Source organism: Lichenostomus cassidix, chromosome 2, assembly GCF_008360975.1.
Source record: "Lichenostomus cassidix isolate B80296 chromosome 2, HeHo_3.0, whole genome shotgun sequence".
NCBI lineage: Eukaryota > Metazoa > Chordata > Aves > Passeriformes > Meliphagidae > Lichenostomus > Lichenostomus cassidix.
Window position 1 is genome coordinate 94,121,986 of NC_139482.1, and position 26,306 is coordinate 94,148,291.

Genomic DNA, 26,306 nt, shown 5'->3' on the forward strand with positions numbered 1-26,306 from the left:
GCTCGCGGCGCCTGCGGTGCCGGTCACCCTGTTAAAGCTGTGTTTTTATACATTTTTTTTTTTTTTGGTCTTGCACACCTAGATGTGTCAAAGCGATGCAGTGTGGTTTTGACGGATGGAGACGGCAGGAGGGACGTGGACGGGATAAATCAATGGGCTGAGATCAAGGGCATGAGGTTCAACAAGGCCAAGTGCAGAGTCCCGTCCACAACCACCCCAGGCAGCACTACAGCTGAGGGCAGTGACTGGAAAGCTGCTGGTGGAAAAGGACTGTGGGTGCAGTTTGACAGTGGCTGAACATGAGCCAGTGTGTGCCCAGGTGGCCAAGAAGGCCAATGGCATCCTGGCCTGTATCAAAACCAGTGTGTTTAGTAGGACTAGGTTGACTGTCCCACTGTACTCGGCACTGGCAAGGCCACACCTTGAGTGCTGTGCTCAGTTTTGAGCCCCTAATTTAGGAAGGACATTGAAGTGCTGGAGTGGTTCCAGAGAAGGACAATGGAGCTGGTCTGGAACACAAGTCTGATGAGGAGTGACTGAGGTAGCTGGGAATGTTTAGCCTGGGAAGGCTCACAGGGGCCTTGTCACTCTCTACAAGTACCTGAAAGGAGGTTGTGGCCAGGTGGGGCTCGGCGTCGTTTCCCAATTAATAAGTGATAGGACAAGAGGAAATGGCCTCAAGTTGCACCAGGGAAGGTTTAGGTTGGACAGAAGGAAGAATTTCTTCACAGAAAGGGCGATTAGGCATTGGAATGGGCTGCCCAGGGAGGTGGTGGAGTCACCATCCCAGGAGGTGTTTAAGGAAAGACTGGACGTGCCACTTCGTGCTGTGGTCTAATTGACATGGTGGTGTTTGGTCACAGATTGGACTGAATGTTCTCAGGGATCTTTTCCACCCTAACTGATTCTGTGATTCTGAGACCCGAGAACACCGTGCCCGAGAGTTCCGCGCTCACTTGTGGGGCGCAGGGCGGGAGAGCCCACAGATCAGCGCCATACGCGGCAGCTCCGCGGCGACTCCCCGAGGGGCTAGTGCTTCCCGAGTGACCCACACAGCCGTGCTCGGCAACCCGGCCCCGCCTTCCCCGATCCAGCGCTGCCGGGCACCGCCTCCCTCGGGCTGGCACCGCCCCGGGGCGTACCGCCGGAGGGAGCAGCGCCCACTTCTTGCCTCCCCTCTCCTTCCCGCCACCGGCGCGAAGCTGCTGCTCGTCAGCGGCGGGGCGGCCATGGCGACGGGCCGTGGCAGGTAACCGGGGTTGCGCCGAGCGGGGCTCTGCCGGCCCGGGGCTGCCTGCTCGGCCTTCTTCACCTCCACAGGGAAGGGTGGTTTGTTGTTTTCCCTCAACTCCCATTGCTTCTATGGGAAATCTGTTTCACCTGCTCCAGGACCCTGGCTTCTACCTCTAAACTCTTCCCGGCGAGGGCTGTGGCCATGCACACCCTCTAGCCATGGTGCTCTCCTCCTTCTGCCTTGCCCTATGGAGGTGACAGTCATGGGAGAACGCAGGCGTTGCCAGGTGCACGGAGGTCTGGATTTAACACTTTCTTCTGTCTGGGAAAGGGGGCTTAAACTTCAGTATGTCCTTCAGATTGGAGGAGGTACTATAATGAGTGTCCCCAACGCACTGGTTAGTTTAGTGGCTACTTCATGTGTGTTCGGGGTAGTTAGGCCTGTGTAATAAATAGGAAATTATCACTATGGAAGGTGTGATTACCTTAATTCTTAGAGTACAGGTTTGGCTTGCAAAATTTTAAAGCATCAATCAGGCAGAGTTGAGAAAGCAGATTTTTCTGCTAGCCCGTTTGTGCAGCCTTGGGTTTCATAGCAGTTTCATTCCCCGTGGTTTTGGTTTTTTTTCTTCTTTTTAACCTGTAAATGAATTGAGCTGATATCTACCTTTTAAAGAGATAGAAATTGTTAGCTGAGGGAATAAAACCCCCAACCAACCCATGTCAAAATATTATAATTTCTGCTTATCCTCAGCAGAAATTTCTGCTTTAACATTTGGAGGACAGTTTTTTTCACTACTTAAAACTTTAGAAACATGATTTGAAATGTTACTTGAAGACAATTGTTTGCTGACCATCAAAAAACCCAGGCACATTGCAAGTATTATGGGGTGTGAAACTGAAAATATTGGTACAAAATTGAGCCCCTTAGGTTGAAAGATAATGAAAAAGCAATTGAAGTTATTGCACTTCTTAAGTAAGAGCATCTCAGTTGTTCTAGAAGTCTCTAAAGAGGGGGTGTAACAGCTGTCATTGACTTTTATCTTAAGTTTATCTGCCCAAGCTTTGTCAATGCAATGTAAAAGCATTTTGTTAATGCTAATTTAGAATCTTAGCATACGCAGTACTTGAAAAGTAATTTATGGATTGGGTTTGCTGTTTGTTTCTTCACACCTTGAGAATATTTTTGTTTTGAATGATGCAAAAGTTCAGCACTTTTTTTAAAGGAAGCTTACAAAGGAATATATAATACATTAAAGTTTTCAAGGCTTGTGTGGGCAAAATTTGTCTTTTCTCAGATATTCTCCCTGGGGTGAAGGAGAAGGGGAAGTGGTTAAGATGAGCAAGAAGGACTGGATACAGGCAATGCAGGTTATGCTTGTCCAAGGTAGTGTGTTTTAAAATCCAGAGTCCAGCATCTTATCTGAGTTATTCCTGTGGCTGTAGTCTGTGGAGTTGTGTTTCTTTAGAGTATGCCTGGACTCTTTGCCTCCAGCATGGATTCAGGGCAGAATAGCCTGGGATGTGCTGCCCTGGAGCACAAAGAAGTGAGAGCTCGGCTGCTGTTGAACACAACTTGTGTCTCTAAATCCCTTTAATGGCTCTTGAAAAACACAGCTTATTGGTGCCTTATCATCTAAGTGTACTTCTTCAGAGTGATACATGAGTAAAAACCCTTGTTTGACCTCCTGGCTGTGTTTGTTATATAGCTACTTTTTTGTAGCTGTTAATTTAGTTGATCTATCAGTGGTTGGCACCCAAACTGAAATATGCATATCTTTTTGTTAGGCTTATAACAAGTCTCAGTTCCATGTCTTGGATTTTTTTTTTTAATAGCACAGTTGACCGTGCAGACCAGAGTTGTTAATTTCTTTCTATTTTTTTTTCTTTGAGCATAAATCAAACTTAAATCAAAACCAGTGTGCATTACAGATCCATGGTAATCAAGTGCTTCAAAACGGTATTTTCCCCCATATTCATTGGTTGCCTAGGAACCCAGAGCTGGTTTGACCAGGTATTGGAAAGTCTGCTGGCAATTTGAAACACCAATAATGCAATGAATGGGGAGCTCTGTCTGCTGGGTGGTATCAGTGGGGATGAAGTGTAAGGATTTGATTAACAATTGAAACTCTATCTCCATATTTTTATGTGGATTAATGATAGTATTTGCAATTGCAGCTTACAAAGTCCTTCCTAGCAGAAAACTTGGAAAAATGTTTGAGTAGTTGTGCTAGAAATAAGCAAAGTTCCTTTCTTTTCTATCCAAATTGTGATGTGCTAATATTGTCAAAATAGGTTCTTTCACCCTGGTGTGCAAGAGGCCAGTCCACTCACAGAGTTGAGGTATTTGGTATATTTACAGTTCTGCACAGAGCAGGTGCTGGGTGGCAAATCCACAAAGCCAGAACACCAAGTATCAAAACTTTTTACTGTTTTTATACAATAGCAAAGGAAGAAATTAGTTTTCATTGGCTACATGTTACATAGTTCTCTTATTAATTAGCATTCTGTCTTCCATTGGTTAATGATACTCTTGCTTCTCATGCTAATTTTCTGCAGGCTCAGTCTTTCTCTTATTTTGAGTCAGTGGGTTTCTTGGGTCAGTGGTTGCAATCTCACACTTCTGGAAGTCGGAGCTGATTTCAGCACAATTGCTGAGTTGGCTTTGGTAGTTTTTTCCTTATCTTGGGAGTTCTAGGTGTTCTTGTAGCCTGTAAATCTACATTCTTTGTGTCCACTGTGAGTGGGTATCCTTCTTCCCAAACTTTGCTAACCTCCCCCTAGGTGTGAAATCGCTGAAGCATGTCAAGTCCTAAACCTTAACAAAGCCATTCTACCAACGAGTAATTTGTCTAACACCTGAACATCCCTTAGAGCTTTTGAGGTGCTCTTTGTTTTCATGGATCAAATCTCCTTTCCAAGCTGTTTAGGCTTGAAAGTACACAAAGATCAAACATCAAAGAGCATCCTTTCTTAAGAAAATTTTACATATTCCACATTTTGCAACACTAATGAACTATGAAAACATTGATATCCGTTTGCCTGTTGAAATAACACGTATCTCTCAGATTTTGAGTATTTTATCTGAAATGAGACTTCTGCTTTGTTTAACATATGATTCTTTTATGTATTCAAGGAAATTATTTTTGAACCTCAACAATTTGAGGAAGTTTCAAGGTATTGTGTTACTTGGAATCTTTTAATAGCTTAGCAAAGTTGGATGGCTCAAAAATGTCTCTGGAGTAATGTTGTGAAACAGAAGATTCATCAGTAAATTTGACTTGCTGCAGGGGTCTCTGTGGAGGTTGGTTGTGGTGGCCACAGTGGTGCAGCTGCCTAAGGGTAATAGATCTCTACTGGATTCAAAGTGAATTGGGGAAGTGACACTGTTCCCTTCTGACCACTGTGAGAGATTAATCACAGGAATGACAGCTAAGAGTTTATGTCTGAATTTTCCTCATATCAGGTATTTTAACTTGGGCATAATTGTTCAAATCAGTGAACTGATAGTAATGAGTTGCCATATCATGTATTCCCCAAATCTTGCCTTGGTTGAAATGTTGTGTCTAGGTGTGCACAATATGCGTATTTCTTTATTTTGTGAATATGTGACTCTTAACAGCTTTTCTTTCTTACAAGTAGGTTAAGGACCCTTGGTGCCAGGCCTGGGGAGTGCTCTGAAACCATAAATGCTGGAATTAAAAGTCTGTATTTGACACCTACCATGAAAATGAAACCAAAAGTGTGTATAGAGAGGTATGTCTTTACATAAAGAGTGGAAGACCCCCTACAGACTCTAAGCCATCTTTTGACTGCTTGCAGTGATTATATTCATACCTTGGATATTTCTATGTCAAATGTTCTGAGTTGAAAAGATTTGCTTTCCTGGCCTACTTTGGGTTTGTGTGTCCACCTTCTAATGTTTTCTGGCATGATTCTCCTTTGCGTCCTTTTTTAAGTTCATAAGAAGTATGTAGGTTTTCCGAGTCATATGAGGCCTTCAGCAACTCCTTTGCAGTCATGGGCAGTGTCTTTCCTTCAGAATAAAAATTGTTATTGTATTACTTCAATGAAAGCCAGTTGGGAATGAAACTTCGTATGTTTCTCTTGGTTATTGGTTTTTATCAAGTGTGTCTTAGTGTATAGAGAGGCTGAGAATGGTGGAGTGGGATGAGGGGGGAAGGACTAAGTGGCTGTTGCATATTTGCTGCAAGGTAAATGTGTCTATTTCTGTTTGACAGTGAAAGGGCACTTTCAATTCAATTGTGAAAATTAGTTACACTTTTGCAAAAAAGAATTCTAAGAACATGTTACCTGGAAAAGTAATTAGTTTTCCTTGTTTTATACATTTGATAGCTTCCTGTGTAGTGATTTCTCTCTTTTGCATTGGATGGCCAGTTCAGTACCTTTATGCTGTTAGACTAGTGTGAATAGTAAAGGAAAATAGAAAAAAAATCCTTTCGGCTTCCTTCAAAGGAGAAGGTTTACGATTATAAAAGCTGTTGTTGAAAAGTCTGGATCAAGCATATTGTTTTAGTTAATTTGCAGCTTTTTAAGGTATCACTTCTAAATTATATCTGAATGAGTGCACTAACTGCTTTGGGCTTACAGTGTATGAGTTATTTCACATAATAGTGTCAGTCTTGGCATGTTGAAAATTTTGGCCCATTGCCTCTGTGTTAATGCAACTAAAATTCTGAGTTTAATACAAACATTGAAGTATTGGCATTATCATGCTACTCTTTAAAGCTCTCTGCTTCTGAAATAGTGTTATAAATCAAGTGTTGCAAATAACACAGTAGTAAAAGGATGAGAGGCACAGCTGGGGCGTTGACTTTCACAGCACCTTGTTTTTTCAGCAGTGATTTTGATGTGACCATAGTCAATGCTCAAGAAAATTAGAATATAAAATCCATGTATTTTAAACTCTTTGCAGGTATGAGGTACAGGTCAAGTAGTATGAGGTTCCTGTCAATACAAAAATCATGTTGGCTCTTCTCCAGGGTATGTTCTGCTTGTCATGCTTAGACTGGCACCTGCATTTTCAGGCAGCCTTCCAGATGCACAGAGACATTAACATTTTCAAGACACCACTTGGCTCTTCCTTTGAAGTTCACATCTTTCTGTTGACATTACTGAAAATTGCGCGAGACCCCTGAGCACAGACAGTTTGAAGATTGTGATGAGGTAGAGCGTGACCATTTCTGTCCTGGTGCATCCTGAGACGTGACACCACAGTCAACAGGGAGAGTTAATATATCTGCAGTTTTGCAAACACTGGTGGTTGTGGAATAAATGTTAAAGTCATGGTACAAGCAGTAAGAAACTGAAGCTAAACGAGGTAGTTTCATGTCAAACTGGGTTAAAGTTAACAAAGTTTAATGAAAATGCAAACCCATAACTTTTCATGTAATAATGCTGTACCACTTGAATAAGTTGTGATGAATTGTTTTAGGCAAATGCCACATACTGGAGAGTGAAAATAGAATCCAAATTCCAGTTTAACTCTTTGGGTGATTTTTGATTCATCTATTTGCAAGCTGCTGGTTTCCACCTCTTCTGTTTTTCTCTGGTCTGAAATTAAAATTCTCTGCCATTGTAATTTCTGGAGTTTGCAGGCAAGCCTATCGGTATTCCTCTCTCTCTTGTTTTCCAGCATGCCATCAGAAATGCTGCTGAAGATATTTTCCTATTTGGATGCTGCGTCCCTGTTGTCTGTTGGTTGTGTGAATAAGCGCTTCTATGACCTGGCCAACGACAAGTAAGGAAGAGGGAAAGTTTCAGTCGTGCCACAGTTGTGTTTACCTGATTTATGGGTCTTTCTAATTTAATTTTGATCAGTTTCTCTGATGTCAGAACACTGATTCATATACCTATGGGGAGTTACTCTGTTGAAATTGCACTGCATAGCCCACAGCATGTGTTGCATGGAATTTCAGCTGTGCAAGCCCTGTTGTTTAATGGGAGTTACAGTGCTTTGAAATGTTGCTATTAGCACTTCTTTGTTTTAAAATTTGCATGTATTTGTTTGTATTCACATGCACCTGCACAAGCTTTCCTGCTCAGGTGGTCCTTAGTAGTGTGTCACCAGTAGCTTTATGGAATTGTCATAGCTTTCATAATTTTGGAGTTCTACTTATTTAGGTCTTTCATCAGGTTTTTGCAGAGGGATTGATTCAGTCAAATGATTCACTAGTGATTTTTATCTGTTGCTCTCATTGTCAAATTTTGGTGATTTCTAAATTGAAACAAAAGAGATGAATACTGACACATTTTTTATAAGGATTGCTTATACAGAGTACACTAATTGCTCCTACCAATATCAGGATAATTTTGTGAAAGGATAAAGAGCAGACCCAGGCTGATATGTGAAAACTAGGGTGTTTGGGTATCCTTTTTTTTTTTCTAGGATTCTACTGCATTAGTGTTGTTTGAATGAGAAAATGTCTTCCTGTTTAGGAAATTGCTGCAGCCAGAATGAATCCATTTTCCCTGTTTTGCCAAAACTTGTACAGTCGATTTTTTTATATTGGCATTGATAGCTTTAGAACTGATGAATTTAAAGGGAAGACTGTAGTCCAGATTTATGTTTTGAGGCTGTCAGCAGGTAAGTGTAGATAAAAATTGCATGGTTGACACAAATTATCTCAGTATGCATTTTCCACTTCAGGGTTGTAAGGCAGGATAAAATCACTGTGGCTGTTCAGGGCAAGATGATTCATCTGCCTCCATTCGACATTGTCCTTTTCCATTTTCTAATCTCACCAGAGATTAGTGTATGTGCACAAATGGGACTTGGGGAAGAGATACTTTTCCTTATCTAGGAGCCTGACTGGTTCAGTGGGACCAGGTAATTTTTTCCTGGTGGATTTCCATGGACTTTCTCAAGACCCTTAATCTTGTGGTGAATGAACAGAAGTTTTAATTAAAATCCCTGCATATTTCTATGACAAATCTGACATTGCTTTTTAGGGAGAGTATCTATTTTAGGATATTTCTGTTGTCCTGGATGTACAGGGTGCTGTCCTTGATGCAGCAAGACCATCAGTCTTCATTGTGATATGTCTATGCTGCCTAATGCAGTGATTTGTCTTTGGGCTGGTCAAATAATGTCTGCACTTGATCAGTTCCTTGGCACTGATTCCTTCAATATAACTGTTGAAGATAAGGAAATGTTTATGACCCCCCATTTCTGCACCCTCCTTGCCCCAGCATGGGGTATTCCAGCCTTCCTATCATGCAGTATGGGAAGATCACATTTGTGGTCTGCCTGCGAAAGCATGAGAATTCTGATCACCAGCAGAACGTGCTAGTGGAAGTGAGAGCACAGGGGAAGGTCTTTTTGCCGTTGTGGTCAAGTGATGACTGATGATGTGTGTCTGATTCTGGTATTTGACCTAGCAATCAAGGCTTCTTGTAGTAATGTCCAATAAGAGGCCTTTGAGATTAGTATTAACAATTTGAGGCAAGAAGGGCATGTATTCTGCTGCAAAAGAGGCAAACTTGTGCTTCCTGGTTGAAAGCCTTTTTGATTCATCTGCCCTGAATTCTTCTGAAGTTGAGGATGAAGGGGCAGTGATACTTTCCTAAGCACTTATGATTCCACGTCCTCCTTCATTTTCTCCTCTGTCTTCCTGCCCTAATTAAATTTTTGACCTTGATCAATCAATGTCTTTGATTGCACAACACTGTATTGGGAAAGGAAGCAATATGTAACTGAGAGTGAGGACAAGGATGGTAGGTATTTGTGATTAGCCTGTCTTCAGTCAGCCAAATTTTCTGAGTCTGTAACTTCAAAATGCAGGAAATGCCTACTACTAAGCCCTGTCTTTTCAGCATCCTACAGTAAGAAGTGGAGTATCTCTCTCCATGAAAGAAATGATATCTCTCTTGGTAAGGGGTTTCTAGTTAACAGGAGACTTTTGTAGGAGGTTATTTTATTGGACTTTTTAGGCTGATTAGGACCAGTTGGATGATAGCTCAGCTTTGCCTGATGATGGTAAGTCAAGGACATCTCTCCTTGGTTTTCATCACCAGACAGTTCTAAACTGCTTTGGAGTTAAAAGATAATTTCTCCCCTCCATTAGAAATGTTTTATACTATCTAGTAACTTGGTTGTCTTTTCTGGTCTTAAAAGAGAAGTATCTTAAATCTTTGTTTTATTTATAGGATTGTTCTTCATGTTACCCTTCCCACCCTGCTTTTGATGAAAGGAAGGTTGAAAGCTGATGTTGACTGTGAGCCCACCTTTACCAGTCAGAGTAGCTTATTGGTGTGTGTGTTTTAAACACTTTTGTCTCAAAAAATGGCAGTGGGGGATTCTGTGTATATCTGCAGAGCAGCAGGCTGAAAGGTTTTTGCAAAATTCCTGAATATGTTTGCATCGATAATCAGAACCTGGCTCTCAGCATGTGGGGACTTATTTTAAGTAGATGAATTGAGAATGGTTTTGATGGGTAGGAGGCAGTGTGGGATGGATTTAGTCCTTGAATGCTTTAAGGAGAGGGGAAAATGCAGTACAAACCAAGGCAGTGTAAGTTTGCCTGGGGGATAAGTGAGGACTGGTAAAGGTAAAATCACTGATAAATGGTAGAAAATGTCTCTTGAGAATTTGTTGCCCTTGGTACTAATTTTCTTTAGTGCAGTTATGTAGATTGTGTGTCTGTCACTTGAAAATTAGAAAACTTATTGGAAACCTATATTCACAGATTGTTTGAATTCTTATAGCTTCCTGTACTCAATATTCCATAAACTGTCCTAGAAATACTGGGGTGTGGGGGGCTGAAATGTGACCTCATAGTTCTCCTGGCATGAAAGAGATGAACCTGTCATTACTGTCATGTATTTCTTTATCTTCAGAAAGTAATGTCTTCTCTGAGCTTTTCCAAAGAGAGTGCAGAAAGGATTGACATGACATAGGTACCACCAAAGGTGTCTCTAATTGTCTCCCTCCACTCCACTTTCAGCTGGATCTGTTTGAGAAACTTGAAGTGTACAGATTATCTTTGTTGAATAAGAGGTATTAAAACACTTTTTCCACTAGCTGATTTTCTGTGAGGAGGATGCATCATTGTTTTGGGGTGGAATTTTCAAAATTTACTGCTTAACCTTTATCAGTTTTCACTTATGTTGCTGGCTATGGCTATGCTGTCGCTGAGCTTCATCCTGGATCCCATATTTCCAAGAAGACACACAAGACTGGTTTTGCACTAACATTATGCTCAGTGGTAACTGAGATGTGTGTATAAAAATTTGACTATTCTTGACATTTATTCCACTTTATTCTATTTTTATTTTCAGTGGAATTTGGCTGAAACTCTATTCCAAGTCTTTCCAACCAAAATGGGCAATTCGGCAAATGAAGTCTAAACAAACAGAAACTGTTTCTTTGGGCTGTGCTGCTCTACATGATGAAAAGCTTGGGTACTGGAAGAAAGAATACATCTTCAAACAAATATCTGTCTTCAATGCTAGAGTAATGCGGCATGTTAAGCTTCTAGATCCTTATACAGGTCTCCCATGTAAAAACAAAGAAGCCATGAAGTAAGCAATGCCTTGTCACAAAGGGATTTACTTGAGAGCAATGTACAAAATAATAAAGGCTTGGGAGGGTATAGAAATAGGGTATATGTATATCATAATGGGAAGATATGATGATAATCTATAAATTAGTGAAACTGAACATAAGTAGCAGTTAGTAGAAATTTTAAAATTCTATTGAAAGCATGGTTTAAGTTTTGTCACTCTGGTTGTTTTTTTTAAACACCCCTCTCCCCTCTCAATTCCTAAATAACAGAGTCTCTGGCTTGCGTTGGATAATTGTTCTAAAGGACGAAAGTGGAAAAGAACACGCAATGGAGAAGCCAAACCTATCATTTAAGGACACATCTGTTACCATACTTTGGTATGGTACAGGTTGGCCGTGCTTAGATAACCTGTCAACCCTAAAACTGTTTGGAGTTACACCATTAATTCCTGATCAAAGCAGACCTCCCAACAAGAATGGGTGAGTTTTAACACAGGATTTTTTTGTCGATTTTTTGGATGTAACTGGTTGATAATGTCTGTAGGAGCTGTCTGACTCAACAAATTAACTCTTTGTTAGAAAGCCTTCCTGTAATATTTCTTGCTATGTTCTTCTCTTCATTGGTAGAGCGTGTTAGCAAGAAATAATATAATGCAACAAGCTGTGACATTAATGTCATAGCTGAATTCATAGCTTAATGTAGCTACGGGCATGTCATATGCAGACTGATAGGTCCTGACTTGGAAAGCTGAATTTAAGGCATAGACACAAATGAGCATGGAAGAAACGTAAATCTAGGAGAATTTCTTGTGAGAACTTTAGCTTGGAAAAGTTCATCAGTATTTGTGGCTTCAGTGAGGTAATCTGTTATTAAAATTTATTTTCTGTCTGATAGATGTATATGTGAATTTAGGCAACTTGGTGTTTAACTGTATGTGCAGTCTGCAGTGCATGCATAGCAAAACACCAGTCCACAGAACGTCTGTTCTTTTCTAACTTAAATGTGTACAGTAGTTTTTGTCATTGCATTCTGGGAAGATACTTAATTGTAAAGTGTCTATTTGAGGTATTTGCTTGCTGTCAAGGAGTTTTGCACACATCAGGGTCTATATGTGTAGTATGTGCAGTGTCAGCTAGATGCTTCTTACACAAAGTCCCTAGCCATAGAGCTCTGAAAAGACAGAATTTTTCACCTACAAAACATGCTTCTGGTTCCTCAACCAGAAGCAAAGTATTTGCTTTAAAAAGAAATAAATCAAGAGAAGCCTTTTGTATAAAGTCAGCTGAACAAGTCTTGCAGTCCAATTATGTAGGGAAATGTAGTTGACTTAAAGATGGAAAGGGTTGATGTTGATTATAAAGAAATTTTTTACTGTGAGGGTGGTGAGACACTGAACATGCTGTCCAGGAAGGTTGTGGATGCCCCATCCCTGGCAGTGTTCAGTGTAGTAGTAGGTAAAACCACAGTGATACTATTGGGAAACTGTTTTGAATATAGTAAGAGCCTAAGTCTGAAAAGGGTTTTAGAAAGACTTCTTTCTTCATTCTGAATAAGTAATGCAAACTCTACTTGCTGCTGGTTTTTCTAATGCATCATTAGTTAATAAGAATCCCTGTGAACTTTTATTTAAGAGTGTTTTGGAGCTAAATGGCTTTAATATAGGCAAAATATGGAAAAAAATTCTTAAAAAGGAAGGCTTCCTTTAACACAAACTTTTAATTTATTATATGTACCATTTGATCCTTTCCTTTGAATTTTGCTTCTGTGGAAGAAAAATTTACCTTTGTAGCTTGCTTCACGCCGATAAATGTTCAGTGATTCCATCTAATACCAATAAAATATGAAAAACAAATTGTAAAGTAATTCTCTGGTATTTTGAAAAATCGGGCAAGCACATAAGTTGTTTTAAGAGTGTTTTAGAAGACCATATAGTGGTTTTTGCTTCTTTTCTTGTTAGGGGTTGATATCCTGTTAGTACACTGTAGTTGTTTGAATGTATAGTTTATGGCTCTGCATGCCAAATGCTTTCAAAACCATTCTCATCATGTGCTGTTGGTCAGACTTCAGCTTGTCAGTTAAAAATGTAATTAGGCTTAACCTTTACGTGCATTCTGTATGTTCTTTCCAAAGACCGCGTCGATTTTCCTTGATTGCTGAATACCATCTTGCTAACCTGACTGAAAGTAGCATAGCAGTTGGTGCTGATGAGCTTGTCCAGCTCTTCAGTCTGAATTCTGGACTGTTAGTAGGAATTTGGAAGGTAAGATAACATTTTGCTTCAGTATTTTATTATGACTTGAAGGAACAGGGTTTTTTTTGCTTTATAGTTTGGCATTTGGGAGGTTTTTTAAATTTTTTTTCCTTTGGATTTTGAAAGATCTTTTCTAAACTAGCAACTACCAAGTGCATGTAGGGACAGCTAGCAGATGATTTATTGTATTCTAAAAGCTGTCACAGGAGTATATACACTTTTTAAAAAGTTCACTTCTAATTCAAAGATCAGTTATGTAAGATACTATATTAGATACTGCATTCAGTTTTGTTTTGCAGTCTTCACATGCCCAAGTTTGATATCCTAGAGTAATTTTAAATAGAATGGTTTGAGGACAGACGTGCTTCTTCCTCTGATTCATGCCCTGTCCAGATCACTCAAAGTGATTAGTTCCCACATAGCAATTTAGCTTTAATCTACATCATCAGGTAGCTGTATCCTGCTCCAGCAGTAGGAATGCTTTCAAGTGTGCCCTTTTTGGGGGTATTACATTCTTGGTATTAAGAGGCTAAGTTAAGTATTTGTGTCTTCAGAGGGCAGTACAGATCATCTGAAGTAGACTCCTAAGCAAAAGGAATTGGCATCTTTGCACAAAATGCACTAGGACCTCAGTGTCTGCCTCTAGCTATATAGGGCTGGAAGCTATGGAAGCCTATCTCAGGTGTTCTGCTCTTGGTCTGAATTCAGAGGTGGCATTCTTCCTCCCCTCAACCCTGTTATTGATGTAGCCTTAGCCTATTTGGCCCTGGCAAGGAACATTCCTCAGGGAGCCTGTGAACAGTTCCTCAAAGTTGTATCTAATTTCCAGCTGCAAACGTGCTGCCTCAAATGTGCACAATCACCAGAGGCAATGTATAAAACCACAGAAGGACTATTTCTTTCACTCTTACTTAAGACTGAAAGTCCATTTCCTAGAAAACTTGAGACTAGCTGACCTGCATAAGGCTGTTACAGGTTGTTTCAGTCTCTGAAAAGCTCTGGTAAATCAACAGCCATTTCTCTTGTATCTTCAGAAGCTTAGTAGGCTGGTGTCTCTGTGTTGTTGGCTCTATGGTCTTGCTCATGCATTGGCCCCTCCCATGCTTGGAAAGAGAACTCTTTCAGCACCTGCAAATGGTTCAGTCATAACTAAGTTCCACATAGTTAAGAATTGAGTGCCTCACTCTGGTATATTTTCCCTGCTTGCATTTCTGAACAGCAGTTCTTATCCTTTGTGTAGGCAGAGTAATACTAGGTAGTTAACTGTCAGTGGGTGTAATAATTGTAAATGCCACATATCTTATTTTTTTGCACATAGCTGCGTAACAGAAACCAAGAACAGGTTACGTGGGCCTCCTGCTATTTGGATAAAGAAAGACTGAGAAACTATGTGATTGATAAATCTCCCTTGTTATATCTTTTATAGCTGTAATTTTGCACTATGAAAATACAGAAGTAGTTGAGAAGCCAAAAGTTTGATTAGAGGATGTAATTTTCTGGTAACCCAGAGAGATGAAAACAGTAGTCGCCCACATTTCAGGAGAGTAGCAGATTTCTGGCAATGAATAATTTTCCTATTGACTTACGTGTTTGTAAATGTAGGACTTAAAAATATATATTTAAAGAAAAAAAGCTGACATCATAGCATTCTGTGTTCTTGAAGTAAATACATACCTCTGTCTCTAGTTTTCACATTGATGTTTTCTTTGATTACATAGGCATCTGTAAAAGGTTGTGTTCTTAATGGTTTTCCAGACTGCATAATCTGGTGAAGAAATCTGAGGTTTTATTTGGGAATTTACCATTTCTGTTGAATAATTCTGTATCCCTCACTGATGTTAGCCCTCTTTGCAAATAGTTCCTTACATATAAAATAAACTTGATGCTTCAGTTGTTGGGAGCAAGTGCTGCTGGATTCTGTTTAGGTATCTATTTTAGTGGTAAGTAGAAGCTAGGGTAGTACAATTCATGGATTGCTCTCCTAACTTTTGCCCTGGCATAGCTAGTTTCCTTCTCTTTCTCCATAATATAGAAATGCTGTAAACTTTTGTATATATTCTGTACTCTTGTGAAAAGACAGTAAAGGTTTTAGGAGCCCAAGTGTTAGAGCAAGCCATTACTAACATTATTACAGTAATTGGCAGAGTAATAAGCAGCAGCATTTATCTATGCATTTTAATGTTCAGAAAGACCCTGTGAAAAAAAGGATTTCCACATAAAAATACATCTACTTTAATTAACTTTTCAGGAGAAAAATGAAATTGCTTTTGTTATGGCAAGCCTTCATTATAATCAACTTCTTGAGAGAAGCATTTTGGGTTCTGCTACTGTGTAAGTTTGCTTTTCCTTTGTGGGTAATAAAGATAACCTTTTGAATAAAGCTTTGAGTTTTGCTGTTAAAATTGGCTGCTAGTAAGAGGTTTATATTTAGGCAATAATTAACTATTCTTGTTTAATACAGTTACAGTAACTATATATACATATAGTTAACAGTAACTATATATATACGCACAAATCTGTAGAAGCATTTTCATACTAAGATATTGCCATTATTATGCTATTAAGGAGATAATTTAGTTATACAAGTGTACTAATACTTGCTGTATTGAGAAAATTAGAAATACTCTGCCCATACTTTCTCCCTTTTCACAAGCAGTCTTTATTTCCTCTTCCTATCTGAAACAGAAGCAAAAGAAAGACACATTTCAGGAAGTAGGGAAGTAATCTTTGACTGTGTAAGAGGGGGGAGAAATTCTAGTAAGCTGATCAGGTGCCTGCATTTATCTTTCAGTCCTATTGAGAAACTAGCTGGATTTCCTATAAAATGTGTGTGTATGTGTATATTGCAGTATGTAATATAACACAATACCTGTTTATACACTGTAAACTGTTTAAAAAGATGGAGGTTTTTAGCTTTAGAATATTATTTGGGGAATTTATTTTCCCCTCAGCTTTCTGCTCAGATACTGTTGTATCTACCAGTAGTCTTAAGTGCCCACTGTAACTTAGTGTGGCTCTTCTCACACAGAAGGTAAGATTTAACACTATCTCCCTTCGTACCAAACTGGATCCTATGTAGAAGCTGCTCAGTTGCCTCTGGCATTTGGTCTCCTCAGGTCGTTTGTGTGTGGAAGTTACTCCTTTAGTTAGGCACAAACAAAATTATTCCAATAATTGTTATTTCAAAGAGCTCTCTAGCTAGTGGGCTTTTAGGTTTGTAGTTAAGGTGATGCTTTTTTCTTCTTTGTAGACAAGTCCATGTTTTGAAGTTAAACAGATGTACCTTTTAAAGCTGACTGCCATATTTGCTGCCTTTGGCTAGGCCAAACAGCTGATCAGCAGTATTAGACACTGTATTACCTTAAAAAGAGCATGGTGAACTAGAGATGTTTGATTTCAAAACTCTCTCAAGATGATAGTCTCAGTGTAGGGCTATGTATTATATCTCTTTATATTAAGCCATCCCTCATTGCTAAATTCAATCTTTTTTTCCAAGTCAATATGCCCCTCCACCTAATAAACCTTTCCTGGATGATATTGACCCAGAATATGGACTTCATGACTACAGTCTGCATCTGGATCTGCATGGCAGAAGCTGCATGTACCTGTGTGGAACATTCAAGGGCCTCTTCTGCAGGAAAGGTACAGTTGATGGAACAATAATGTTTGTTTTAAAAATGATCCCTGCTGTTATGTCTTTCTGTCTTATATCCAGTATCTCTGTTTTAAGGGGAGAAACTGAAATGGAGTTTAAGAGTAATTTTAGGAGTAAATGATCTTTTTGTTTGTTGCGTGGTTTCTTTATATCTGCATGGTGCTTTGTGTGGTGTCCTAAGCCTGCTCTGTAGGAAATCTGCCTGCTGTTATATTGACAGTGTCAGGCTTGGGACTCAAATTCTGCAGATTGTCAGGGTCTTTTCTTTTGTTTCAATGCTGCATTAATAATGCAGTGTCACAGCTTTTGGTGCAGGTTGATGTTTCTTCCACTTGTATTTTATAAAGGAGAGACAGTTTGTCCTCATACATTTTGGAGGCTTGTTTCTGTACCATTCTCCTCTAGTATACTTTGAGTGCACTGACAGATTAAATGTATAAATACATTTGTAGAACTTTAAGATTTATAGTTTGTATTTCAGTGAGCTTAAGGTTGGCTATTCTGACATCCTTTCAATGTATAGTAAACAATTTCAGTCATTGTTTCTAACTGCTGCTTCATTCTGTTCTCAGCACTTCTTTTCATGAGACGTGATTAACCATCCTTTTTGTTCTTGTACAGCCCAAATTCATAATTGTACTGAGGTTTTGCAAAATATGGAGGATTTCTCTTTTGACATAACTTCAACATAACTTCCTACAGCTACACAGCTGTCTTTCTGTAAACAGAGACAGATTAAAATATTAATGTTAAACACTGTAATTAATTTAATTTAAAATTAAGTACTGTAAATTAATTATTGCTCCTCCGTATTTTTTTTCATACCGGCACTGCTGAGCGTTCTGTAGATTTCAGAAAATACTGGTTTGTAGTCAGTAGAGGGCGCTGTTGTCAGGCGTGAGTGCTTTTACAGGGCTACAGCATTTCCCCGTAATTTGGTTTGGATTTTTTAATTTTATTTGGTGATTTCAAGAACTGTCATTTATACTGCAGCCTTGTGCAGTGTGGCATGTTGTATTCCTTGAACCTGAAATATACATGTTTTCAGATTCCAGAAAAACTCCAAGCTTGAATTAAAGGAATACTTCTAAGACTAAAACTTCAGTGAAAGTCTATGCATGTAGCAAGAAATCTTACCTGAAGTGCTATACAGGAGTCCTCTTTATGTTGTCCAAAAAACTCATCTTCTCAAAACTGGGGAGAAGGTTGGGCATTTCGGTTTGTGTTGGGTTTTGTTTTTTCTTGTTTAGCTGAATATCATGTTTTGTTTTCTAAAATTGTTATGCTCCTAGCAATATACTTGCACAAAAAAAAGTATTATGTGGCACACTTCTTTTCTTGGTATCACTTTTTTGCTGCTTAGAGCCTACTGCTACAAAAGATTAAGCTTATGTTTATGCAAATTGTAGCAAAGGTCCGTGAGCTACAGCTGTGATGCCATCTCACTTTGCAAGTTACAGAATCTGTTTTAAGCTCACAAGTGTTTTCTGAATTGCTATGGTTTTGTGACCATCAGCAGTATGACAGCCACCAGATTCTGGTCTCACAGGATATCAGAGAGCTGAAGCCACAGTTCTGCAGGCAATGAGCTCATATGTCATCTAGTCCCTTCCATATGCTTGCACAATAATTCCTTTTGGAAAATGCTTGACTTCCTCCAGAAATGGTGTAGGGAGGCAGCTTATCACTGTCTGCTGTCACATTTTTCATTGTAATTTGTTGTCCATTTTGCTCTTTCTGGTGAACATGATGTTGCTGAATGTGGCCAGATTTGTTCAAGCTGGTTGTGTTTGATGGTTTGTGCTTTGTTTTTAGGTGCCATTCTAATAATACTCTTTGTCACATCTCTGGGAGGACTCTGAAGCATGGAGGTCTGCAACATACTGAGAAGTCTTGCTATTTTCTTAAAATGCTCTACCCAATTGAGTTTTATTTTAAATTATGGATGTAATATGCCCATGGCAGTTTCCATAACCTGGGACACTGATCGGCTGTCAGCTATTATACTGTTGTTTCACTTATTGGTTTTCATTAGGAAGCTCTAGATAGTCCTAGGTTACCAGAGAATGCCCATTTGTATTCTGCAGAATAACGGATTTATTTGTTCAAGTTTCATTTTTGTCTGCTTTTTGTAAATCTGTTAATATTATGCTTCATTTTGCTACTCTAATTTCAATTATTTTTGCAGAATTCTTAATGTTAAATTGAAAAAGGTTATATCCCACTTCATTGAACCAAGCAGATGGGGTGTATATGGCTTCAGATGTTTTTTCTGTTATTAATACTTGCATTGCAGTAACTAGCTGTTTTGCCACTGTTTTGGTTGGATTTTAGCATTTTATTTTATGCTCCCTTTCATATAAACAGAATTAATAATATGGTCTTATTGACAGATACTGTAGGGTGAATATGCTAAATACTTTCTAACTGAATTGAAAATATTTAGAAAATTTTCCTTGTCTTCAAGAAGATATGACAGGCTTTTCATACAACTCACAGAAGCCATGGACCCAGCTGCTTAATAAACATTTTGAAATGTATTTAGGTTTTCAACTTTTTAAGCACAGCTTTGTAGCCACATGGTAGTTTAAGCTTTAGCTTTTCAATGTTGTTTCTTGTTGATGTAAATTGATGAGTTGTGCTCGCAAAATGTAAGGGGTGATTTTTGTGTGTTTAGAGAGCTTTTAGGATTTGTTTGTAAAATTTCATATCAGGCATTTGTAATGTTTTGTTTGACCTTGAAGATTGATTTACAAGTTTAAATAACCATTTCAGCATGGTAAGGCTGTTTGTTTGGCAGCAGAATTAGTGTTAAGCACAGCTTTTCTTCTGAAAATACCAATCAACTTGCAAGTTGCAACAAAGGCTTAGTTAGCAAAACAAACTTCCTTAGCTTTTAGATAGACTAATAGCTCCAAAGCACTTATTTTGTTTCTTTCCCCTGAGGTCTGTCTACATGATCTATGTTCTCTTTATTGGTGTTACATTTATCTGGTAAATATTTGGAAATACTTGTTCCCTGTAACTTACTGTGCTGCTTGGCTGCTGTACGTGTCTTGCATAAACCCAGGACTACAGATAATGAAACAAAGTCTGGATCAGGCTGAAGAAAGCCCTGTCCAGTTTGATTCCTCTGTGTTTCTCTTGGTATGTTTAACGTAGCTTGTTCTGCCTGTTAACTCCATTTTCTCATCTGACTGGGGTAGGAAGGAGAGATTTCACTGCTTAGCCTTCAGGCTCTTGCTCATTTCTAGGCAGACTTTTCCTTTCTTCTGAATGTGAGGACTGCAATGGAACTTTTATATTGAAAAAAAAAAAGACTGGATTAACTAACCCTTGAATAATTAACCTTCAGTTTCCTGATCTGTTGCCTATTTCTGTTCTGGCTAAAGTTAAGAAGTAACTGCAACACACCTTAGCCAGCTGAACTACCTAGCAATGCTGTATTAATGCCATTAATTTATTGGCAGAATGCTTTTTTTAGTCCATTTTTATTCCATTCAAACTTTATTTGGTTTGAATGAGTAAGAGAAATAGTCCCTTCCATTCAGATTGGAATTGTGGCTAAGCAAATAGTCCTTTGGAAAAGTGCTTGTTGACTGATTTCAAGTTCTCTTTCAAGTCAGCCTGTTTTCAAGTCTTTGGTATTAAAACTCAACTTTAAATGTTGGCTTTCAGTACTTAGTCAGTAAACTATGTATCTAAGATATTTTTACCTTGAATCTTGGGCTTGATTGAAGGAGAATCACAGGCAAAACGCTTCTCTCTCCTTTAATTTCTGTCACTTGCATTTTAAATCTCTACAAGCTCCTTCACTTGTTACCTTGCCATCCAGGCCCTGCTACTGAATCCTGACAAGCATTATGTTCCTGGGAATTCCTTCTCTCCCTTCCTATCTGTCTGCTGCAAGTGCTAGATACTTTCTTTTTTGGATTGAGGTCTGTAGTGCTTTTGTTTTGCTCTTTGCACAGAGTATCTCTTGTTCAAGTAAACTTGTTTAAGGAATGTCCTACTAAAAATCTGCTTGTGTCATGATGTGATGCTTTTATTTTCACTTTTCTTCGTAGTCAGAGACCGTGTTCGCTATGATGTACCCTAAGTTATAATTAGACTGTTGCATTCCCTGGTTAATTTTCCTTCTCTGATAGCAAGGGAAAAAAGAACAATTAAAGTCTATCTCCTCTGAGAGGAGAGGGAGAGATACCAAAGAAATATGGTTATATGTCGTAATAAAAAAATCACAAATCATAATAATTCAGTTTAAAAAAAAGAGAGCCTTTGGAAAGCTATTTAAAAAATGAAGAAATCCATAATTTAAAAACTTCATTCAAGTCAAAGCATACTACATGTCAATTTAAATGACACAATATCCTTTCCAAGGAGGAATAGTTATTTGTATACCCTTTGTATTGGGTTATTTAAGTTTCCAGTCAGAGCTGAGAGATTTAAATAATTTGAAAAAAAAGGTTGGGGGAGGTATCTCATAATTTATTTTGTGTGTTAGTGTTGATCTTGACTTTTGGTGAGTGGGCAGTGATGGAAGCACTGGTGGCATGAAATTGAAATGCTGAATGTTGAATTTACTCCTTGCATCCTTGTGTAAGCTCTTTAGATGGCATTCCTATTTTTGTACTAAAAAATACAAAAGAATTTTTAGCTGCTGCTTGTACTGTGGATCACAGAATCAAAGCCCTGAACTGCAACTTAATTAATCTATAATGTGCTTGGTACCTAGCCATTGGTGTATGTCAGGGTTTCTTATTTGATGAGTGGGAAGAAAAAGACATGGAGAGAAGATAAGAGAACATTTACAGTGTACTTGGGCTGAATTTGATTTATACTGCTATAATGTTGCATATTGTGTATATTTCAGGTGACATTGAAAATGGATACCTGAGGCTCACAGTTGTAAGCTTGACGGATAATAGGAAGCACTTGCCTATTATTGGGACATTTGGCATATGCTGGGAAACAGATGTGTTTAAAGGCAATGTAAAGGTCAGATATATTTTTTGTTTCTGGAAATGCTTGTCTCAAAACAGAATTAGGTTTGTACATCCTAAATATGCTATTTTTTAAACAATTTTTTGGTTTGTAGAAGGTGTGTGTAACTAGACAAAAACCTCTATTCCAATATTCAAAAAAATGTGTGAATTTTGAGGAAAATGGAGTCTCTCTCATAGAGTCTGGATTGCATTATAGATCCGTTATGCATATGTGATTACTGCAGTGCTTTCCACTCAGCAAAGATGCCCCGCTTGGAAATGCTGGACAAAAAAAAAAATGTACTGCAGATGTACTTTTTGTGGGGTTTTTTTTTTTTTTTTGGTTGGGTTTGTTTTTTGATGTGAATGTTTGTTGGGGGGTTTTTTTGTTTGTTTGTTTTGGTGGAGGTTTTTTTTTGTTTTTTTTGTGCAAGCAATAAGCCTTGAACCCCTGGGGAAATATTCTGCAGTTCTGTGCTGTATATGCACTGAAAGTTAGGAACTGCTGGGGAATGTTAAAATGCCAATGGACACAGGCAGAAACTACAGTCCACATAGTCAGCACCTAGCTTGAGTCAGGTACCTCAGTCAGCTGGATTAACTCTGTATTTAGGGGAATGCTCACACATTCTGTTGGGTAAAATTCCTAAAAGAATTATTTCAAACAAAGTTTTAGTGGGTTCTGTAGATTTTGCAATAGTGGTGAAGGCACATATATTTAAAGGTACTTCATCAGCATGAGTATTTCAGAAGTCCCAAAAATTCTGATAAATGTAATTTAAGCACTACTGAAAAATTATCTAGTTCAAAACATTATTTCAGTTTTGGCAGTTCTTTTGAAAAAGCCCTCAAAATTAATAAAACTGTTTCTGCCCATCCCGTATAAATGTGGAATAGAATACTGTTTGATAACGAGGGTTTTTTACCCATGCTGGTAGTGACAAAGCAAGGGACAATGTTTTTAAACTGAAAGAGGGCAGATTTAAATTGGACATCAGAATAAAAAAGTAAAAATTCTTTCTCTATGCTGAGCATGGTGAGGCAGGGGAGTTGGAATTAGAAGACTTTTAAAGGTCCCTTCCAACTCAAATGATTCTATAGGATTAACAGCTGCTTGGCAGGCTTTTTTATTCCATGAAAATAATCATGAGTAGCACATAAGAATTTGGGAGGTTATATGTTAGCGGAAGGAGAGAACTATGGCTGTTCTCTTTTTTTTTTTTTTGTTTTTTTTGTTTTTTGTTTTAGTCTTTCTCCTATGTGCTCACAGCATAAATTATCCTGAATGTTTGTTTCTAGGACAAAATAAAGAATACAATATTTTTTTTAAACCCTTCATTTTGTGGTGACAGGTTGAACATGTCAACATATAGGTGTGGGTTAAATTCAGTGTGGCTTTTAACACAAGTTTCTGAAATTCTTAGAACATGTGAAGGCCAAATAACATCAGCCACAGGACATGCCACTACTTTGAATTTATTTAGGCTCTTTTCAATACTCTCAGGAAAACCAAAAAATGCCACTGATTTTTTTTGGCACTTCTGTACATTTTTTTAATTAAAAAATAATTGCTGATAGTTAGAAATTGTCATGGCTTAGGAATGGTGTTCTCCAATTTAGTGTTCTCAATGCAACCACTCCAAATCACACTCTGCTCGCTCACTCCCCCCTCCCTCTCCCCTGTGTTGGGCTAGAGAGGAGAACTGGAGGCACAAAAGGTGAAGATAATGGGTTGAGATAACAACAGTTTACTGGAAACAGCAATGAGATAAGAAAACAGAGAGTAGCAGCAACAATATTAACAAGGATGTACAAGAGAGGTGAGTGATTCACATGCAAATGCTCACTGTGGAGCTGGACCTGACCATGCCACCACACTACCCTCATCAAGAAGAGAGCTCTTCTCCTGCTCTGGGAAATGAGTTAAGGTGGCATAGAGCAACTGCTGTGTCCTAGCCATGCTCCCTCCTGGCTACTGCAAAAATTACCCTGTCCTGGCCACAACCAGGACAGAAATGCATGGGAAGACCCCCACCATCCCAACACTCAACATAACCCTGCTTTACTTTTCATAATTGGCCTTTTATATGCAAGTTGTGAGACCAGAAGATAGTAATTCTTTCTTGTTTCTAGTGATTCTATAGCTCATAAAAGTTTATTATATCATCATTAGGTTTGGTCTGAATTTTGTATTTTCAGCATAGTCTTCAGTAGAAAGCTTAGGAAAACTGTATGTATCATATTGCCTCATGTTTTTGCCATCTGCTCTTGTTTGATTGAAGAAAAGTAATAATGAAAGCAATGTTAGAGCAACAGAAGCCCAGCTATGAAGTACAGAGAAATAAAGCATTCCAAATCAATTTTTTGGCATGGAATACGTGGTGTTGGTTTGTTTATGCTTTTGGAGCATAGTTACAACATAATTAAGATAATTTGATTCATTTAGTGATTCAGAACTCATGAGAATGAGTAACAGCTGATACTAACAATGACACACAACTCTTATGCTTTCAAGGGATATGTGAAACTATCGATTTGCAAAGACCCAAGAATTGGCATTAGCATTTAAAAATTATGTACTTGTGTAATGATGTAAAGAAATATTTTCAAAAATTTGTAAAAGGACTAATTACGTGAAGATTATTATTGTTATTACTACCTTTTTGGGAACCAAAGCTATGAACCATTCAAAAAGGTATTGTATGCCTTCCTTTTACAGCTGACATGGAAGGGTAACTGTGTGAACTGCCTGGGGTGCAAACATTGCTGCATTCACACAAGCTTAGCACCAGAGTTTAAACTTAGGTTGCTTTCTCATATTGAAAGGACTGTCATTATTTGAATGGCAACGTAATTAATAATTGAGAAAAACAGATTTTAAAGGCTTAAAAATGTTCAAGAAATATTGTCTGATTTGGGTTGGCAGTGCTACCTTCTGTAGCACAGCTTTTGATGTATGTGGGCTGCAGTTTTGATTTCTGTAGGAAACCTCTCAGTATTTGTTGCAGTAGTCAGTGAAGCACTATCAATTGTATTTTGAGATTTTAGCCTTCATACAAAACTTTCTGAACCCTTGATATTTGTGCTAAAATCAGGGACAGATCTACTTATTGTGCCATGACATAGGGAAATAATCTCTTCTGCTTGTGTTTGTAGGACTGCTTCATGATGGATCTGACTCTGTTGGATGAAACTGGAAAACCCTTCTGGTGTTTTAGTGCTCCAGTCTACATGGAATTGTCTTCCAAGGCATCTGGCCTTTATGACTACATGGGTCATATCTATACTGCAGAGTATGCAGATTCAGAGGGTAGAGTCTGTGTTGAGTTTGTATGGTTGGAAGAAACCAAGGAATATGTTATGGTCAGTTTGGTGCTTTATGTAAGCACCAAAAAGGTAAATAGCTGGTATGGAACAAATTACTGACTTAATTAGTCACTAATTTGCTTGATTTAAAAACCAAACCAAACAACCACCCACCCCAACAAATAACAAAATAAACCTTTGATGCTTAAGATTAATACCAACAAGCAAGACTGGTCCTGCGAGTTTTTCAGTAACAAGTGCAGTTGCAAATTTTTTTTAATAGTCAAATGAGGGACTGAAGAGATGTATTGATATGAGAGTTTTTCTTCTCTGTTGAACATCCCATGGTTAGTCTGTTTCTGATACTGGGTATAATGAAATTACTTTTAGGAAGATTTTTCCTAATAGACACTTTGTTACTATGGTTAAGGAATTGCTGCTTTGCGAGCCACACTGTGAAGATGCCTTACCTTACATAAGCTACACTGTTTTTGAGAACATTGACTTTTATGCCTAGTAATAAAACAGCATGTGTGCTGTTCTCTTCAGGTTTGTTGGAGTGTTATTGGTAAATGACAGGTTTTATTGAATGTGTTTTGTTAAATACTTCCTTTTTTTTCACATTTTCCAGAAAATACATCACTTAAATGTATTTTAGTAAAGGATTGAAAAGGTAGAGGGGAAGTCAGATCTGAAAAATATGTCAGTCAAGGAATTTGTTATGAAAGTCATGTGTAATATCTATTTATGACACATCTTTAAATTCCTGTTTGTTCTGTTCTCCCATGTTCTAACCTTCTGTCTGATTTGAGCCTAGACACTTGCCTCACATATTGGCCTATGAATAAGTGTCCCAATTATCAGCCAGCCTGAGCTGATGTCTGCTCTTACTGAATGTATGTAACATTCAGTTGTTTCAGAAACAATGCATATCTGATACTGTTTATCTAACACTACCTATTCATATAAAAATTGAATGTATGTGCCTGATCTTTCCAGTTCTTTGGAGTAATGTTAGAACCAAATTTTCTACTCCCTGTACTAAAAAAAGAAATAAAAACCTATGTGATATTGGGACTCCAGTGTCTTTACATAGTAAGGACAGTTATATTGTTGACTGCTCTGACTTTATTATGGTAGTGATTTCCTTAAAAATTTTTTTCTCTTCTTTATTTGTTTACATATATTAATTGGTTTGTGTAAACAATGTTCATACTTAAGCACTTGTCTTCTATGCTACACAGATCGTAGTAATGCCTGATGATTTTTTGTCTTTTTATACCCTTTTTACACATTTTTATACCCTTTCTTTGTACCCCCTACACACACTCTTTGTACCTTAGCCCCAC

General features: G+C 38.3%; 1 protein-coding gene across 4 annotated transcripts; it reads left to right on the forward strand.

The window, feature by feature from the left end:
- Positions 1-999: 999 nt before the first annotated feature.
- Positions 1,000-26,028, forward strand: FBXO15 (F-box protein 15). 4 transcript variants are annotated; one of them, XR_014850049.1, is made up of 11 exons: positions 1,000-1,249; positions 4,873-4,989; positions 6,890-6,994; positions 10,534-10,776; positions 11,030-11,239; positions 12,891-13,020; positions 15,260-15,342; positions 16,508-16,653; positions 21,540-21,664; positions 23,346-23,471; positions 24,808-24,947. XR_014850049.1 is itself a non-coding variant. In XM_085052444.1 (10 exons), the coding sequence occupies exons 1-10, from the start codon at positions 1,230-1,232 to the stop codon at positions 25,075-25,077; spliced, it is 1,449 nt and encodes a 482-aa protein (XP_084908570.1). In that variant the 5' UTR covers positions 1,001-1,229; the 3' UTR covers positions 25,078-26,028. The 4 variants fall into 4 exon arrangements, 3 of the variants coding, with proteins under 3 accessions (XP_084908570.1, XP_084908572.1, XP_084908573.1); XM_085052444.1 differs by lacking the exon at positions 23,346-23,471 and having other exon boundaries at positions 1,001-1,249; positions 24,808-26,028; XM_085052446.1 differs by lacking the exon at positions 23,346-23,471 and having other exon boundaries at positions 1,001-1,249; positions 4,876-4,989; positions 24,808-26,028.
- Positions 26,029-26,306: the final 278 nt, after the last annotated feature.